We start from the raw sequence: 19125 nt of genomic DNA, 5'->3' as shown, positions 1-19125 counted from the left end.
CTTTTAATGGACCGACCACACTGCCTGGGATTGAAGCGAGCACATGCGCGATTCTGGATTTACCTTTGCATTCCCGACTGAATCTCGAAGTGCCCTCCCAGGTCTTTGAAAAGCTCGATCTCAGTAGGGCTGGGGTCACTGTTAACAGCTTCTTCAGCATTCTCATTATGACCATGATTGGGATGTAAGAGCAAGGTTTCCAGACCTGGGTCCCTAGGCGATGAGTCCAAAGCCATAAGTGTCTAGTCTCTTGGACAGCTTCTGTCAATCCTCATGGTTTGAAGGTCCAGTGAGGGCGTGCAGCACTCTATCACGGGTGGTCCCATTTACCATCACTGCCCTGTGGGGGAACGAGAATGGGATAAGCAGCGTGGATGTCCACTGTCCCTGCTGGGTGTTTCCTTTGTGCTGGGGCCTTTCTCCCCATGGGGACACACCCCACATCACCAGACTGACCCCCTGCAATGGCCAGGTAGAGCATAGATAGTGGGCTTTCCTTGAGTGAGCTAGAGTGGATGACTCAGTATCATTAAGGGTTTTGGAAAGAGAGGAAAAACATTTAGAAAATAGTTTGTTCACTGCCTGGGAAAAAGGGGCGTCTAGCCACCTGCAGACAGAAACTGGCAGCAGCCGGCGCTCAGACATGGGAGCACATGTCACGCTGGGGTCTTTCCTCTAGCTCGGCATCTCCCAAATTCCCGCGAGGGGGGCTGACGCAATGCCCAGGAAGTACCGCCACAGAGGACCAGCGAGAATCCAAGCATATCCCGATGGTATCCAGTAATATTATCGAATAAAAAAAACAGTATTTAAAATATATATATATATGGGAGGCGGGGTAAAGGGTTAAAACGGGTGGGGAGGGGTTTGAGGTTGGGTTATAAACAAAGGGAAATGGGGGCCTTGGAGAGAACCCCCCAAATTAAAAAAAATAATCTTATTTTTTCAGTCAAAATATTCAGTTAGAAATGTTTTCGTTATTTATTTATTCGTTAATATCACTTAAAGCCGTCCCGAGTCCCTCTCTCTGCACCCACCACCCATGCACTGCCAGAAATGTGAGGGTCCATGGGCTTTGGATCCAGAGAGAAAGGCATCCGCGAACAAGCAGTAAGCCCCCACCCTGCATCCCTTGGCCTGGGGGAACTATCTTCACAAATTTTCCAAAACAAACACATGTTCAAATAACATTTCTTTCCCCTGGAGCACTCTTTGGGGCTTGAATACTGGAAGGCGACTTACCATGGAGCGACTGGTCAAGCACATTAGAGTGCGCTTTATGGGAGGTGCATTTCTTATAGTGTTTTTTTAATTCAAAATGCATTTTTGTTCTTACTTCTTGTGGAACAAATTGAAAAGTTGTGCATAATACGGAGCCCCTGTGACATGCCATAGAATGGGTGTCGTCCTATATATTTTTGCATTTGTGTCTGAAAGAATGAATTCTGCGTACTCCTTTTCAAGAGGGATAAAGTTGCCCTACATACTGACACAGAAAGGCGTCTTCTGAACTAGAACATATTGGTGGGCATGGGGAGGAGATGGACTAGAATGTTAACTGAACCCAAGGTTGATGGCCGGATGCCTTTGAATTAATCACAGGCTCTGGCATAGCTCTGGGTAACCCTCCATACCAATGTTTTCCATGTGTTTCAGAAAGGGAAAGATCCTACACAATACACGTTTGAGATCACCCACAAATATGGTTACCCAGTCCAAACTGCTAGGCCATATCCCTCCTGCGCAGGACTACAGGCAAGCCGAGACAGGTTGGACTGCTTCCACAGATTTGCATAAGGCTGGTCCTTTCCTGGAATGGTGCAGATCGGATAGGTGTGGAAGGGTATGTAGGGCACTGCCAGTGGTTAAGGTTAACGCAACACCTTACACCCACCACATTTTGCCCTATAGTTTATCTCCCTGTGTAAAAGAGGTTATGGCCAGACATAGGACCCTTGCTCATTGCCCATAGGGAACCAAGCTGTACCACACTGATAAGTTGCAGCAAGGCCAGAACATGTTTGGGGTTGCTTGCGGTCGCATGCAGAAAAGATGTGACCTACCAGTTCTGGCTGCAGTGGTCACATTTAAGAGTGATTTGCACATGGCTGGTTCCCACATACCATGGCACAGATGAGCTGAAAATGGTGGTGTGACCGATTGCCCAATGCACTGCCAGTTGTGAAGTTGAATTTAAACTTTCCACCCAACATATTTTTATGGACCAGGATGTATAGGCGACGCACATCCTCTTTCATGGCCCATGGAACAGCAGAGGTGTTTCCTGAAGAAGTGCGCTGTGAAACATGAGTGATAGGTGGACAGTAAGGATAATAGGCGGTGATGCAGGGCGGGTGAACAGAGTGCATGGGAAAGTGGGGTGTTTACAGTGGGTGAACGATTTGGCCTTCTTTTTCTGCTCTTTATTCCTATGCAATTTCTTGACAAAGTTGGCACAGGCTGAGTGAAATCTGTTGAGTGGAGAGAGGAGTTGTTGTCTGAAAACTAAAAAAAGTAACTCCACTTCATGGATTTCCCTAGAATCATCTAGTGCATTTTGCAGTGTACAGTGTGCAGGAACTCTTTGTGATGTGGAAAGAGTAAATTGCCCGAGTCTAGGAGTAGTGAGTGCTCTATAGTTTACTCCTGCTCTTTAGCTTTGCATATTCACTTTTAACTTTATCAATCTTAAAGTGTTTCTGTATAGGATGAGGCCTAAACACATTTGGTTTCCTTGCGTCTCCTTAGTTCCGAAGGAATGCACCCTGTTTGATTATGGAGCACATCAATACGAAATTGCAAGCAACTCCAAATTGAACGCTAGCAGCTGTAAGGATAGGTTTACTAGGTTGCCTTCAATGTACTACTTAAGGAGAATTTGTTGTATCCGTAGCAGGCAGAGAATCCATTCTTCAACCTATGCAAGGTGAATGCAGATCCAGGTGCAGCCCGCGTCTTAGGGTCCGAGACAAAGACTTTAAAACCTTCACAACACTAGAGACCTAGAAAATCTAAATGCAAGTACATGCTTTGTCTGGATGAAAGCCAAACATCTGACAGAATAATACTCTGAGATCACAATTAACAAATATATTGAAATAAAGAAAGTCACAAAGATGTCGTCTTAGTTTGTAGCGCCTGTTGACTCTTGTACCTTGCACTCAGAAAATACTGAATAGTGTTGACGTGCCACCCATTCCGGTAATTCCACGAAACTGTGTGTATAATCAACCTAAAAACTATGTAAATAGTAATTTTTTTTAATCAATTATCATTTATACAAATCATTAGAAGGGCATCACCTAATAGGTCTTCTTTCACTGCAGGTCTCTTCTTGACCAATGGCAGCAGTGCAGCACCCAGATATGATATGATGTGATATGATGGGTTATTTATAACACGCTTAATACCCAGAGGTTTCTAAGCGTGGACCCAGGGATCGAACCCATGTTGCTCTGCGTCATCTTGCTTCCAAGGCAAGCACGTTGCCCCTGAGCTATCCTCCCGAGATCAATCTTTTTGTGCTGTCACGGTAGCCCCGAAACCACAATTTGCAAGCGTCCCTTCTGTTACTAACGAAAATAAGGACTTTAGGTAAGGAGACGATGGAGATTAAAAAAAGGAAAGGAAAATTGATAATGGACATTGGGGTAAGATGAACCAATCAATGCAGCCATCTATGCATGACGATTTCTTCAATGTGTGAATTGTAACTCGCCTGCTAAGGCATCAGCAGCATCGCCCTGTGATAGGTTACAGCCTGATTACATTTAACATGCAGGAGGGCAGAGTCACCTTACTGCAACTAACCAAGCAAATATAGTTACTAATATCGGGGCTAAGCCGGGTTAATAGTGCACCTAGGTTGTAATATAGCTCAATTATGAGAGGGTCTTTTCTAAATTTCTTTAGGATAGCTGCAGTTCCTGGTGTACTGAGGCTCTGCCTCTTGATATAAATATGAGATAATGTGTTGCATACCAGAAAGATTGCGCTTGTCCTCAACATTTGGGGCCTCATTACGAGGTTGGAGGTAGCCATAGCGCTAATAGCACCATGGCTACCTCCAAACTCGTTCCGACTCCGCCCGGGTGAATGGAGCAATTACCGGTCCATTCCAAGGTTGGCGGGACCGGTACTTCCTCATTCACCAGGGCCCTTCCCCATTCCCATTTGATCCCCCATAGGGCTCAATGGGAATGGGGAAGGTGCTAATAACGGTACCGCAATTTGTGGTACCGTTATTAGCTCTAGAGTACCTTTGCGGGTCCGTCCTTAACGCCTGAAAAAACCAGGCGTTAAGGAAGGACCCGCAAAGGGAACTCGTAGTAGGGTGGTAAGGGATTACCGGCACTGGTGCCCTTACCGGTGCTGGTAATCCCTTACCACCCACCTCTTAATGAGGCCCTTAGTCTTGATTTAGTTCAATTGCAACATCAACATTATATTCTACTACACGACAAACTACACGCAGCACGCCAACCGGAATTGGGATGAATCCTAACACAACATTCATGGATACAGGAGAATGTTACTACCAGCAATACTATGTATCCACAATTCAACGTGAGCATCGTTTGAAACTAACAATTTTGGACGACTCATCGAGAATCAGTGATTTGGAGCCAGCAATAGTGCTGTTATGATTCTATCTAATCAAATGAACCATGATGGATTAGTAGTTTTGTCAATATGTTCTGAGCCCAGTTTTAAGCCTTGATAAGGACATGAGGTTGAAACACGTGTCGGCTGGGGCACAATTGTTTGTTTGTTTATTGCTTTATATAGCGCACCAAACCCGGTGGTATCTGGGCGCATTGCAGCAAAGGTTACAACCTTGCACTGGGGACTGTATCTATACCCATACAGCCCCCCCCCCCCATTTGTTTCTTCTTTTTCTGCACTTATCAGACTTACCCAGTCTGCTGCCTTAAACATAGCACTTGCCACTTGCTGGCTGCACTACCATTGTTTATTGCCTCAATGTTCTATTCATTTTTATTTATTATTATTTATTCTGCTCTCCTCTGCTCCGCACTTTCCACTCTCCCCCTTCCATGCACTTTTTCCCTTTCCCATGCACTTGCACGTTCTCAATGTCACTGGGCTTAGTAAGAGGTTGTGTTGTCGTGTTCTCCCCTGTTCCTCTCCCTTGCCTAGTCGCGCTCTGAAAAACGTGTGTACGAGCGCGATACAAATAAAATATCATATCATAAGCAAAAATTAACGCCAGTGCGTACAGAGAATGTACAAGGCATAAAAACAGGCATTAGACAGGCAATGTATACAGCATGAACAACACAGAAAGAACATGGTCAAGTAAATTGTCAGTGGACGTTATGCTATCATAACCTCATCATTGATCCTTCTCAGACAACCAGGTTATAGAATTTCTCCTAAAGTTAGGGAAAGACTGGTTAGTTCTTAGGGCGGGTGGGAGTGTGTTCCACAGCTGAGCTGCCATAACTGGGAAGCTGCTCCCCCCTGTTTTTTTTAGTTTGTACCTGGGAACAACCAGACAGGAAGAGTTTGCCGACCTGGTGATTTGAATTGAAGATTATAAGATGAATTCCTGCATTAGGTATGGTGGGGCAGCATGATTAAGACATTTATGGGTAAGAGACATGGTTTTAAGCTGAATCTTGTCCTTGATAGAGAACCAATTTGTTCTGTCTCCCTGACTTAGAGATGTGTTCTCTCCTAGATTTACTCAGAGCAGTCCTCAGTGCATAATTTTGCAAAATTTGGAGTTTATTGACAACATACTTACTTGCACCTAAGTAGAGTGCGTTGCAATAATCCAAGTTTGACAAGATGAGGGCTCTGGCTAGCATAAGACAGCTCTCTTTAGAGAGAAAGGGTTTGCATGCCCGTATCAACTTGCAAGTATATGCTGTTGCCGATGCCGTGGCGTTCACTTGTTTGCGTAGGTTAAGTGCTGAGTCTAGGTAAAAGCCTAGCGTTTTTACCTCTTTTACCACTTTAATGTTGTTCCCATCAATGTTAAAGGAGGAATAACCATTGCTAAGTTTGTTCAGGTTAGCTGGGGAGCCTAGAATCAGGAGCTCCATTTTATCGTCATTCAGGCAGAGACCATGGGTGGCCATCCATGCCTGAATGATTAGATACATTGTAGTCACCAGCACTACATCGGTGTCATAGTTTCCAGTGACAGGTAAGAGGATCTGGGTGTCATCTGCATAATTAGTGTAGGTGACACCCAGATGATCCAGATCGTCGAACAGAGGCTTCATGAAAATGTTATACATTGCTGTTGACACGCACTATCCTTGGGGTACTCCGCATGTAATAGGGATAGGGTTGGCTGCCGCCGACTGGGAGAAGACTGTCATGGTCCTATTGTTCAGGAATGATTGAATCCACGCTGTAGCGTCCTGGGAGAAATGGGCTGCTGGGGCAAGGTGATTGCATAGCACTTTTGGATCTATCGGCCGCTTTTGATCTGGTGGACCACAGAGTAATAGCAATGCAGTTTTCCCCTTGTCTTTGAGCTCATCAATCTGGGTCTTTAGGTCAATCAACGCCGTTTCGGTGCCATGTTGAGGCCTAAAGCCATACTGTCGAACCCCTAAGAGATGATTGGCCTCTAGGTATTCCTGGATCTGAAGGCATGCAACCCTGTCTAGTATCTTCAATAAGAATGGGACCGTTGTGATTGGCCTTTAATTAGTGGGGATAGTAGGGTCCAGGGATTGTTATTTTAGGAGAGGTAGGACCCATGACTCCTTTAGGTTGCTAGGGACGATGCCAGATGAGAAAGAGGCATTGATTAGTTTTGAAATAAAAGGTGCCAGATCTCTGGCGGCATCTTTGGTTATCTGGGCAGGGCAGCTATCTCCTTGGCAACTTGAAGTTTTCAGAGAAGCAATAATTTTTTGTACCTCGAGGATGGAAACTTTGGAACATTTGAAGCCTTGAGGAGGTTCTGTGGAGTGCCCTTGGTTTTTATGGGAGGTACCTATGCTAGGTAAGTTCAATCTTTTGTCAGCTATTTGGTTTTGGAGGGTGACAATCTTGTTAGTTACAGCATTCTGGATGTTAGTACACCAGAGTTTATCCTTTAAGCAGTTGTCAGTTGGGGGGATGGGGGCCTCCATTTCTCTAAGGATAACAAAGAGTGTTTTAGTACTAGGACTAGCTTTGTTTATCCTATTGTTGTAGGTCTCACGTTTGGTAAGTAATATCTCTTCTTTATATTTAGCTGAGAGATTCAGCAGGTTTGTTTTATTCTATGCAGATGGGATTTGTTTCCATAAGCCTTCCAGTTTTCTTTTTTTTCTGCTCGTATGGCTTTTAGATGAGGTGTGAACCATGAGTTCAGGTGAGCTCTCGGTTTGCCTTTGCGCATTTTAAGCGGGGCAATTATGTCTAGGGCTTTAGTCATAGTTGAGTTGTAGACATCTACTAGAATAGCTGGATCTGCAGTGTCCTTCAAAGAGTTGAGAATAGGGATTACATGTGGTAAAATAGTGTCCGCTGTGATGTTCCGTTTATTCCTAGTAGGGAGTGGAGGCACTGTTGGGTTAGACTTAGTTATGAGGATATTGGCTGAGAGAGGGAAGGACCGAAGATAGTGGTATGTCCAGGATTGTGGTACAATTGACGTGATTGCAGTTTCGCAGTTAAGATCAGTTACCCAATCTAAGGTACTCCCTTTATCATGAGTAGACTGAGTAACTCTTTGAATAAAGCTATATTCGGTAAGGGTGTTGGATACTGCTAGTGCTTGGTGGTCATTAGGGTCAATAAATACTAGGTTGAAATCTCCTAACAGTGATATTTGAGAGGAGGCTTTAGTGTTATCTGTTAATATTGTCATAATGTCTTCCTTGAAGGTGCTGATCGGTCCTGGAGATCTATAGATAAGATGAACAGTTAAAGTACGGGCGTTAGAGATGGGTATTTTAGCAGTGAGTAATTCACAGGATGTGAGTGTTGGCGAGATGGCAACTCTTAAGTTTAAGTTGGCCTTAGCAATGATGGCAATGCCACCGTCTCTAGAGTCTGCTCTATCTGCTCTTATGATAGTGTACTTGTCTGGTACTGCAAGTAGGAGTGAGGGACCTACTGCCAGGATTCCGTTATTGCTAAGAAGTCGAGGTTTTTGCAGTGTGATCAGGTCAGCAATGTCAGTGGCATGTGCCACCACTGATCTAGCATTGCTTAATGCGCCTTTAATAGTTTGTGTAGTGGAGTTTGCGTGGGTAGCACTCTGTTTTTTCTGTTTCAGTCTCTTACTCTTGTCCGTAGTTTTGGGCATATGTTTGCTACATGCCATTCCGATTGAATTGAAATATCTTTTTTGTATTGTAAAAGTCTTTGATTTGAAGCTCGGCTGGGACTGATTCACGGACTGTACATTGTCAGGTTATTTGATCTGAGATCAAGATCATTAAATACCGGTTTCACTTTATCATTGTATCCGACTTTTGTGATTTATCACATAGTAGAACAATTTAATGTTGATGTTGCAATTGAAATACATCAAGACTAAATGTTGAGGACAAGCGCAATCTTTCTGGTATACAACACATTCTCTATAGCAAATATAGTGTCTGCTGTAATTTTGAGAGCACTCCTATCGGCAACTAGTGAAAGTAAAAAATGTGAATGTGAATTCTTCAGGAAAGATTTGGGTTTCAGCAATTCCACCCTCCAATTGGTGGTCAATTTTGCACACTACCTGCTGTCTTTAAACAAGAATTCTCTCTATAGTTATGTTCTATAGCGACTGACACCAGAGAAATCAGCAGAACCGGACCTAGCAAAAACGATGTGGCAAGAGATTGGGGGAGACTCATCAACGTATGAAGCACAGGACGGAGAGGGGCGGCTTCACCTGTTGGTGAACATGGAAATATCTGCAGTTTTTCTTTCAAGTTACATGAAGATGTTGAGGCAATTCTGATGGAGGAATGCACAAAAGGGAGGTGATATTGTGATCTTAGGGAAATCAATATCCCTCCCAGATAGATGGAGAAGGCGTAGTTGACATAGTCGAGGAGCACCACATTGTCTACCAGGTTTAGGAGGCGAGGTTAAACCAAACCCTAAGGGATTCATGGTGAAGCTCAGCAAAAGTCGAGGTAAATCAGGATGCTAACGCAGGAAAAGAAATGTTGCTTTACAAACACAGGCTCGCAGTTCACAATTGCCCTTTCTGAATTTTCTAAGAAGCTCAAAAAAATAAGACATGTAAATGCATTTAAAATGTGTGGATTCTTTTTCTCTGTGACATGATGCGCATGCATATTTTTGTAGAGGCAGAATGCAAATATTTTCAAGCTAAAGAAGGATCGTCCAGGCAAATAACCTTTGGGTTGAGGATAAACTCCCGCAGCGAGCGCTGCTGCAGCAGCGTGCGAATCCAGTGCCGGTTTGTGATCCAAAGCTCTTCCACGCTGAAAAGAAGGCAAACTAAGTATTTGGGAGACAGTTTTTTTTCCAGTTTTTATTGAGTGAAAATGTCAAACCTTGCATCAGTCATGCAAAAAAATCAAATAAATAAAACACATATATTAAATTTCTAACCGCTCTAAATTCAAGTGGAGAAGTATTCTGTTCGCAATAATGCAGGTGCCCAATTCAAGTACTCGGACCAAATCATTTACTCCCCTGCTTACATCTCTACATATTTTTTGTCTTTAAACATATATAAATATGTACACATGACGTGTCCACACATATATATGTCCAGTTCGGGTGGGTTACTCAAACTTGGTTTCAACAGAAAACAAAAAAAGACATTCCGTCTGACAGTGAGCCCATAGGGGATGGCTTTGAATCCTTCTGTGCAATATTCCCAGGAGAAGCAAGGGCTCCCTCGCCATTTTGTTTAGGTACATTGTAGTCCTCTTGGGATATCTCCTGTCCCGACAGCGATGGATGATCCAGTTTGCTGGAGAGTTGGAATGGTGCAGATGCAGACAGAGTGTCTTTTGATACCCACTCCTTAAATTGCTCTCTTGTTGCCATTTAATTGAAAATTCAGCATGATATTTATTTATTTATTCATATTTGTAGAGCGCCCAACAGCCCGTGGGCTGATGGGGGAGATTGCAGCTGTGAGGTCATTATCGTAACCATCACTGGAGAGGGAGGAAGACCTCGTGCAGAAACTTGGCGGTGACAGTGGGTTTTTTGGACAGCTCTGGGCCCGGCTGGAGTGACATTAGGACTGAAAGTGGGGTGCGGAAGGGGACGAGTGGAGTGGCCCTGCATGTAGTGATAATATGAGTAAATGGCTTCGACACTAGTAGGCTTGGGTAGTACCTGCTTGGGGACAGTGGGAAAGAAGGCAAGTTAGAGAGGAGGGATAAAAGACATTGGCCAATGAGTGGTAGAAAGCCAGTAGAGAGTCGGTCTGTTGATCTGCCCACAATGGTGACTAGTCCACTTAATTCAACCCTTTGCTCGTGGATCCAATGTGCACACCTCTGCCAGGCTAAACTGATAGGAGACTAAGGTGAGAGGAGGGCAGATGTGGCCATTTAAATGCTGGAGACTGGGGGTCATTCAAACCATGTGGGAGTAGCGGTGGGGTATTGACACTGAATTGTACCGTTCACTTAGAAAGATGGAAGGCAGAACGTGGGCGTACAATTCCACACCCTGCCCGCATACGCCAGCAGTCCCAGGGCAAAGCCACACATGTACAGGGCCATCAGCAGTCACACATTACTGTACACCCATCACTGCCCCAAATACAGAGGCCCCCTCAGCAGCCCCACATACTGCCCCCTTGCTTTAAGGTCACCCAGTAATCCCAAATTACTGTGCCATTTGTCCAGGAAGCAAGTTGGGCCACATTACTGTATCCATATATTCAGGCTGCCCTACCTCACTGTCCAACATATCAACGCAGCACAGCTGTCCTACTTCCAGAAGTACCACTTTGCTGCCTCGTGCAGCCAGACCCTTCTCCGCCCTTCGGATCCCCCACATCAGTGTGCTAAACCTGCTCCCCGACGACTCGGGCCAGTCCGCAGTCATACATCATGGCCACCACAGAGGCAGACCAGCAGCCCCACATCACGTCCCAAAGGGTTTTCGGGGATACGATGGGCTCTTTGAGGGGAACAGGGAGGGTCAGGCACAGCGCTGAGCTAGCCATGAAAACATGAAGCAAAAACGGAACTAAGAAATATGCACACAAGTGATTGAGAGACCCCAAAATTAAATTAACTACAAACTTCTATAAACAATCTGAACAAGCTATTCATTAGTGACTGCTTATTAATATCTGAACATTATGTTGGTTTTCTACAAAATTCAAGTTAAAAGTTGGAGTCAGACTGCCCCCGTCAGTGCTAAGGTATGAAGACAGTCTGAAGACCAGGCTCCCCCCCACCCCAAAAAGAAAATCAAAAGCTAAAACCTAGAGTAGGATTAGAAAAGCGCTCGCATTGCACACATTACATACAAACCAATGCACCCTCAATTGGGTGGCCCCAGAGTGCCACGTACCCTAGATTACCCTCTAAGAGGGACCGGGGCCGCGCAGCAGTATGCTCTGAAAACCAGACTTTTGTTCTATATAAATTTTACAGAAAAAAATACTGTACAACTTTTTTTTAAACAGTTTTTAACATTATTTAAACACATTTCAAACTATTGACAAGCCATCGTGGAGTGGGTGTTAGTGTGTTTGAGAGGGCCGGGGGAGGCAGACACTGAGCACTCCGCTTTGATGCTCCTTAAAATTAATTTTTATTTTGGACAATTCAATAAATAGAAAATAAATAAGCCATAAAGTGTCAGAATCCACAGTGTCTGCACGCCAAAGCTCTCTGAACCTTTGCAGGTGGATATATCCACACAACATTGCATTTTAAATGTATCCCACCTGAGAGTGTCATTGCCCTCTACCTGTGTGTACGGCGTGAGGTATCTGCCAATGGCAATGTTCCTTTTTCCACGGTGTGAGGTTTTCCTTCCTTGGCACCTTCATGAGCCAGGGATGCTTGTTGAATCCTGCACAGTACCCACTCAAGGGATGAGCGCCGGCCACAGGTGGTGGGGAAGCACAGGCGTCAATGAATCCCTCGCTCGCGGTGTGCTTCGCGTAGCGCACAGAGGGCTGGCTACATGTTGGCCCTCAGCTGCATGGACCATACCCGACAACCTTGCTAGCTGGTCCTCAGATGCATATGGTAAGGAGTGTGTGAAACTGATGCTAACCTTTCGGTGTGGCGTGCCGTCCCTGCACTGAGCAAGCAGCCCTAGGCCACATCCAATGCCCAGCAGAAGCTGGTCCTTCCCATTAAACACTCAATGGAGTGACAGGAAGTAGCCTGTCTACAGGTTAAGTGCTCTTGGAGCAATGCCTTTTACTCCCTGACGTTGAGTGGCAGGTGCGGATCTCTGGTGGGACTTGGTTGCGTTGAGTGCTCTTCTGGAGATACTGGCACAACCCTTTCTTACTGTTAGTGTCACTAGGCGGGCTTTGCCCTCTGTTTGAAGGGTGTTTTGGGGTGTACCCCTATTATAAGTGCTAAGTGTTGGAGTAAATGTGTCTTGAGGGTGGTTCCCCTCAGGCTGTGTAGGTGGTGGAGCTCCACATTGGTGCAGAGTGCTAACCTGATGATGTCTACAAATGCCCTGAGATGGATCGGGTCCCGCCTTCTTCTGCTTCCTGAACTGGGGGTCTGCAGTCTTGGAGGATCAGAATCCTCCTTTTTCCTTCTGGCTAGCTCCTCCCTACCTCTACAGAGGGGCTATGGCTCTGAAGCACCAAAGGTTGCTGCAATGGCTCACTGCAGGGATGAAAAGTGGGTCCTAGGGATGCCCCCCCCTCCCCCTTCATTCGCAGGGACTGACCATTCCTTCTGACCTGCGAAAGTCCCGAGTTCAGAGCAATACAAAAATAAATAAATAAAGGAGTATTGGAGAGAGAGGAAAGCTTTGCACACACACACACGCACGCACACATACATACTCCAAAAAACAGAGCATGGATGTTAGAGGTCTGGAGAACAGGTGAGTGGGGGGGAGGGAAGGGGGTGTGCCTGTTTATCGCTGATTTATAATAAATACTCTTTTCTCTCTCCTGCACAGTGGCAAAGCTTTCCTGCTTTCCCAGGACAGCAGGTGTACTTCTACAAACCATATGCTCCTCCTTGCCATTTGGCTATTTTAAGCCCCACCTAATGAAAACCTCAAAAGCAACAAACAGACCCTGCCCTAAATAATAGGCATAAAAAGTGAACAGTCAAGCATGCTCTCAGACACGCACACACGCCCTCACGCACACACGCACCCAACTGGAGAACTTGGGCTAGCGGCCAATCTCCTAATGCTTTAGTCCGTGGACGAGAGTTTCCGAGCATTCTCGAGGTTTGTCTGCATAATAAGCCCAGTCTGTAAACGGCTCTCGTCCGCAGTCTCTTCCACAAGTTTCCTTTGCTCCTTTTTCTCTTTTCATAACCCCCACCCCCACTTCCACGGTCACATAAGAGTGTTCCTGGATCGTGTACGTGCCATAGATGGGGAGTTTCCATTTTTCAAATACAAAAAAAGTTGTGTTTTGCGGTTATGGGTTGGCGGCGAGGTAGACGGGGTTCCTGGGAGTCTCGGTAGGACTCCGGGCACTTGCAGCGCTCTTCACCCCCCCCTGCATCTGCAAACCTTTGGGCTCAGGGAGCGAATCCTCCGAGTCAGTATTTAGGTCTTCCTCCTCCTCCTCGTCATCGTCCTCGTCGTCGTCCTCCAATTCCTCATTCATGTCCTCCTCATCTTCCTCCTCCTGAGACAGGTCATCATCCACCTCTTGAGAGGCGGGTGCTCTGCACTGTGAAGTCTCCTCTCGGTTGGGTGCCATGCTCACAACCTCTTGAGGCTTCTTGCTGAGGTCCAGAGAGTCATTGAGCCCCACCCCAGCTGCATTCTGCAGGAAGAACAGGGCACTGCTGGTGTCTGTACTCAAGTTTAGTGAGCTGTCTAGATTGACACTTTGGCCGGGTGTGTAGTCTTTGTCTATGTGTGACAGCCCATCCGGCCCTGGAGAGGTGGCTGGGAGCTCGCCCCGCTCCTGCTTCTCATGCTTGCGCTTGTGGGAGTCCATCTGCGACATGCCCACCACTGTGTGCTTGCAGCTGGGGTAGGTGCAATGAAAGTGGGAGCACTTGAGCTTGTACTTGCAATCGGCCACATCACAGTCCACACTGGAGCTGAACTGGCAGAAGCCAGCAGCCATGATGATGTCCTGCTTGCCATGGTGCTTGCGGTGCGCCGTCACCTTAGTGCTGTCGGTGCAGCGGAAGCCACAGCGCAGGCAGTGGAAGTGTGTGCTGTTGCCAGAGAATTGACAGTCAGTGAAGTTGCAGCGGAGCGACGACTTGAATCGCTTGAAGTCATCGAGGACTAGGTTGTCCACGCGGTCATGGTGCTGCGCGTGCTTGTACATGTGGGTGCGGCCGCAGAATTTGTAGCCGCAGTTCTCGCGGGTGCAATGGTAGTGCGTGACCTTTAAGGAAAACTGGCAGCCGGTATCCTTGCAGTCTTCGTACAGGTCGTAGCGCCGGAAACCTTCCAGCATCATGCCTTCGTCCAGCATTTTACGGGAGGAGGCCGTCTTCCGCCGCTTTCCAAAGGGTGACATGTCTTCGATGATCCAAAAGCGCTTCTTAGCGCCTGAGGCAGTGGGCATCGTTATGGTGTTTCCTGCCAAGAGAAAAGATTGAGATTCGTCAGAGTTGAAGATGCACCAGGTACAGGTGAAAGAGCATAGTATTTTGCGAGGCTTACAAGCTAAGCAATAACATCCACATAATGACCTATGTCTGTGGCAGGCGTTGAGAGGTTGGGAGAGTCAGAACCCCATGCTGACCCATGAGCATTATGCGGTAAATACTACGCTGGAATGGGCTGTTGACCAGTGAGTGCGGAGGGGATAAACCCAGGATCTTAATCAGAAAATCAGCACTGAGCTTGCCCTATTGCAATGGAGCACTAGCTTGGTCTGCAACTAGACTGAAACGCCTGTGTGCAGTTTATCAGTGTGTTTGCATGAGGGCAGTAATTCCTAACTCTTGTTGCCTTTGCGTGAAAAACCTGTCTTATCAGGTAGGCAAGAGACTGTGTGGATTACAGAGCATGTATGAAGCTAATGGGGTAAAATGGTGTACAATTTGTGCTGGCATCCAAGAAAACATATGTGAGTGTGTGACAGCATCAGTGCGTGAAGTGGTACGTAGGCAGGACATGGAGATCCCTGAAAACCTGACTGCCCACCATGCCGCAAGCGGGGAACGTGCACTGATGCTCTTGCTCTGGAGGCCGGATCCAATTAGGTTAGTCTTGCCCACCCGCAATCCACTATTGATACAGGGCATCACGGCCCTTCCTCGAATACAACTTAAGGAGGTGCCCGGGCAACTAGGATACACCCAAAATGGCACCCTCCACTACCACAAGAACAAACCTAGGACAGCCAGGACCCTCCATCCGGTTATGCATCCTCAGGCCAGGATCCTTAACATGCTCACCTCCCTTAATGCCACCACCCCACCCCACCCCACCCCACACACGTGCATAAAGCCTGTTAACACATCTCTACCTCTCATGAACCACTTCTATCAGTTCATCACACAAAAGCCCCACCCCGCTGCTCTCTAGGCAGGCCTTGATGGTAGTGAGTCGAGGAGGATGCTACTGCCTGCCCTCTGTACACTCCACAGTCCCTCTAGATGCTCTATTCTGTAACCACTGTGAAATATACCAGTACACAGAAAATCTGTCCTTGAGAGCGGCTCTTCTCAGCACCTTGTCTAAGCTTCCCTGTACCCCAACCTTCCGCCTTCCACCAGAACAGCTGAGCCATTCAGGATCACCTTACATGATATCATTGGGTGAGATGGTGCCCTTGTTTTCACAATGGGATCATGGGTGGGTGATATTGTTCACATAACCCCTATGTGGGAGGCTCATGGGTTGAGATGAGCCTTGTGGTATCTGAAGGAGCATGATTGGTTGAGATCGCACTGTCTAATGTTAGCAGTGTGCAAGCATTGTTGGGTGAGACTATATGGCCTCCTGTTATTAGTGTGAGCAGAAAGGATGCAGTCAATTGTATGAATGACTTCTTATATTGGTTCTTGTGCTCCCCATCCAACAATCTACTCTTTCCCCCCTACTTGTGCAACACAAGTGGACTGGAGGTGACAGGAGCATCTTGCACAGCAAAACTGAGCAAATCCGGGAGCGCCATACAGTTATGTCATCTTCTACACCGGATGGTATTAGCACACTGGCTCAATAGTGGGGATAATGTGTGTGCTCGATTAGAAGCACACGAGTTACCTTATTAGGGTCCCTTTTGTTCGTACTACCACAGTGGTGCGTTTACTATGCTTGTGGGGGTTCCATGTCATTTCATCGCGGGATGTTTTTTCGCGGGGTTTTTTACCTCTAATTTTTTGTGGGAAGGTTATCAAGAATAATAATGGTGGGGATGGCATGTGCCACCTCCTACAAGGTTTCAGCCAAAGACAGTCCTCGGCAAAGCTTGGCAAGGCGACGATTGGCTCCGTTCTAAAGTGGATGCAAAGTGCTTGCAGAACGTGCATATACAAAGCACCTCTGGGGAAGGCACAATTGCTAAGCCTCTGATACTGTCACGCCCTTTACTGCCTGAACAATATTTCAGGTGGAAGCCCTCGTACACATAAACCCAGCCAGACACCAGGATCAGCCAATAGACTAGTTGTTTCCTTGTCATTCCATCGGTGCTTAGACCACTGCTGTGTCTTGGCATTGGTGTAAAGTGTGTCTTGGCATTGGTGTAAAGGCATTGGTGTACTAGTATCATATTTTTTCCTGCAAAACCTGTCCCTCCCATTCTTTCGTATACTATGCCACTTCCCTCCTTTTTTAAAAATATGTTTCTTGTTCCCTAAAAGAAAAAACAATACTGTTTATTAAAGTGTTTATACCGATGCCCACACCTAATCGTTCCTACACTACGCGCAAGCCTCTTAGTAGAGTACCCCACCAGCAACTGACAGTGAGCTATACATAGGCATGGAATGGCTCAAGTTGAAGCTCTGCACAAAGAAGCTAGTAGAACATCTTCTGCATCAGAGGCTCACACTGCCCTTGTTGAAAGCTCTCCAATCACAGGAGACATGAGCTTTCCATTTTTACAGGGCAGTAAACATTTTTCTGAAGGCTGCAACTGTACTTTTGTAGTGCAAGCACATACGGAGGATAGCACAGGGGCAACACGCTGGTCTTGGAAGCAAGACCACACAGAGCAACAGAGGTTTGAATCCTGGATCTGCACCTAGAAACCGAAATCAGGTTTGGTACTAGGCGCGTTACAAAAAAACAGTTCAATTAAATACAGTTGAGCACAAATGGACTTAATAGATTGGGGCACCCTGCATAATAGTTCAGAATAGATTAGTGGGGGGCAATGGGGCTGCTTGTAGCTCATGCAGGTTTGGGTGGTTTGCTTTATGCACCAACAGCGATGAGCCATTGAAATCTTCAGGTATTTCTGGGATTAAGCAAACGATACAAACACGTTTTGACTCTTCTGAAATGACTGGGACATTTCAATGTAGATGAGAACTTCTCTTCTGACATCTACAATTAGATAATTCTCTTCCACCTGAAAAGTAGACCTCAACATTAGAGCTGGCAGGACCACATCTTCATCCAACGAAAACTAGGAGAACACTTTAGGCAAAATTCCAGATATGGTTTCAAGATCACATATGGGAGGATCTGAAAGTATAGGGCTGACAGACTAGAGCCTCAATGCAACCTAGTCTCCAAATTGATGTTACAGCGATCAGGAAATATTCCTTGCCGGGCAGAAACTCCAGCAACACTTCTTTCTGGAGCTCAAAAGGAGGACTCTCCAATGGCCACAACTCCAGAGGAAAATGCAAAGGAGGAAGAACCACAGTCCCTGCAGGATTTAGTAAGAAAGAGGTCTCACAGTAATCTACCAACCAGTGGATCCAAGTCCTGTCTGCTGCGCCAAAGCTGTCTAAATACTTTCCCTGCATATCACTGAATCTTCAAGGTGAAAACTGCTGACCTCCTCCAAAATCCTTCCAACAAAATCAAAGATTTTGGGTGGGTCTCAATACAATGGAGTCAGGACTTCCCAAAACACTAGGACTGGGAAGAACCCTACTGAACCATGCATGCCTCTCCCGGCTGAGGGCATCCTAGATGCTATAACCGCTCAGGCTACTTTTTTTTATGAAAGACCTAACTTCTACATCCATAACCGATCGACGTCAAGGCTGAAAGTCAGAGCTGGGACAATCCTAACACAGGAAGGATCATAAAATTCAGATGAGAAAGGGTGAGCCACAGAAACGAAACCTGACCCATTGCCAGAGATCGGAAAATCAAAAATCACAATTTCCTCAACCAGGAAGGTGCCACCAGTCGTCCTGACTATTCCCGATACCCACAGAATTGTCATCGGACGGAGGAACGTTATATGCAGAAGACGAAGCCATCGACATGCGATTATTTCACTGCCAGGCTCTCTTCTACTGAACGTTGACAGAGGTGGATGCAGTAGAGATTAAAAGCTCTAGCTCCAGATGGCTAAATATATCTAAAAGGCTACCATGGATGAGCAGAAGTCCCAGGATAACAGGAATACCCATGTTGGTCCATCTAAACTTGGTTATCTGCTCCTGGAACAGAGGCTAGTGACAGGGCTCTCATCGGCTCAGTCCAGAACGTGCAGCTCTGCTAGGAAAAATGACCAGCTCCACACTCTCACTTGCCTGTTCCAGTACTCCTTGGTCGTTTTGTTGTCCGTCTGTATCAGAGCTGCTGGCCCTCTGTTTTGACCATGGAAGGAGACCTGCCGTTGAGACCTTTTGATTGAATGACCTGGTGGTTTCTGAGGCTGGCCACCCCACTTGCCCTGATTGATCTTTCTAGGTAGCCCCCCGAGTCTAGGCCACTGGCATCCGTAATAAAAACGTCTTCCTACAGTGGATCAAATGAAATTAGTGTTCCCAGTTCTTTCTGAATCAGCTGGTGCTGTAATGCATTTCTGCCACCTGACATTCTTCATTCTGAGAAGATGCTGCTTCCCACTTGCCTGGCTGGTGTCTCGCTACTCCCTTC

The 19125-nt window shown here is 46.3% G+C and overlaps 1 protein-coding gene across 8 annotated transcripts in view; it reads right to left on the bottom strand.

Moving 5' to 3' along the window:
- Window positions 1-9452: 9452 nt before the first annotated feature.
- Window positions 9453-19125, bottom strand: part of CASZ1 (castor zinc finger 1) — a 1374833-nt gene continuing 1365160 nt past the window's right edge. For all 8 annotated transcript variants that reach the window (XM_069609955.1, XM_069609956.1, XM_069609957.1 and 5 more), the window contains one exon: window positions 9453-14682. In XM_069609955.1, coding sequence (XP_069466056.1) covers window positions 13553-14682 — 1130 coding nt within the window. In that variant the 3' untranslated portion in view covers window positions 9453-13552. The remainder of the gene's footprint in view (window positions 14683-19125) is intronic.

This window comes from Ambystoma mexicanum, chromosome 8 (genome assembly GCF_040938575.1).
Source record: "Ambystoma mexicanum isolate Mex_15411 chromosome 8, UKY_AmexF1_1, whole genome shotgun sequence".
In the NCBI taxonomy this organism is placed as follows: domain Eukaryota; kingdom Metazoa; phylum Chordata; class Amphibia; order Caudata; family Ambystomatidae; genus Ambystoma; species Ambystoma mexicanum.
Note: the sequence above shows the minus strand (reverse complement) of the source record. Positions and strands in the feature narration are given on the sequence as shown.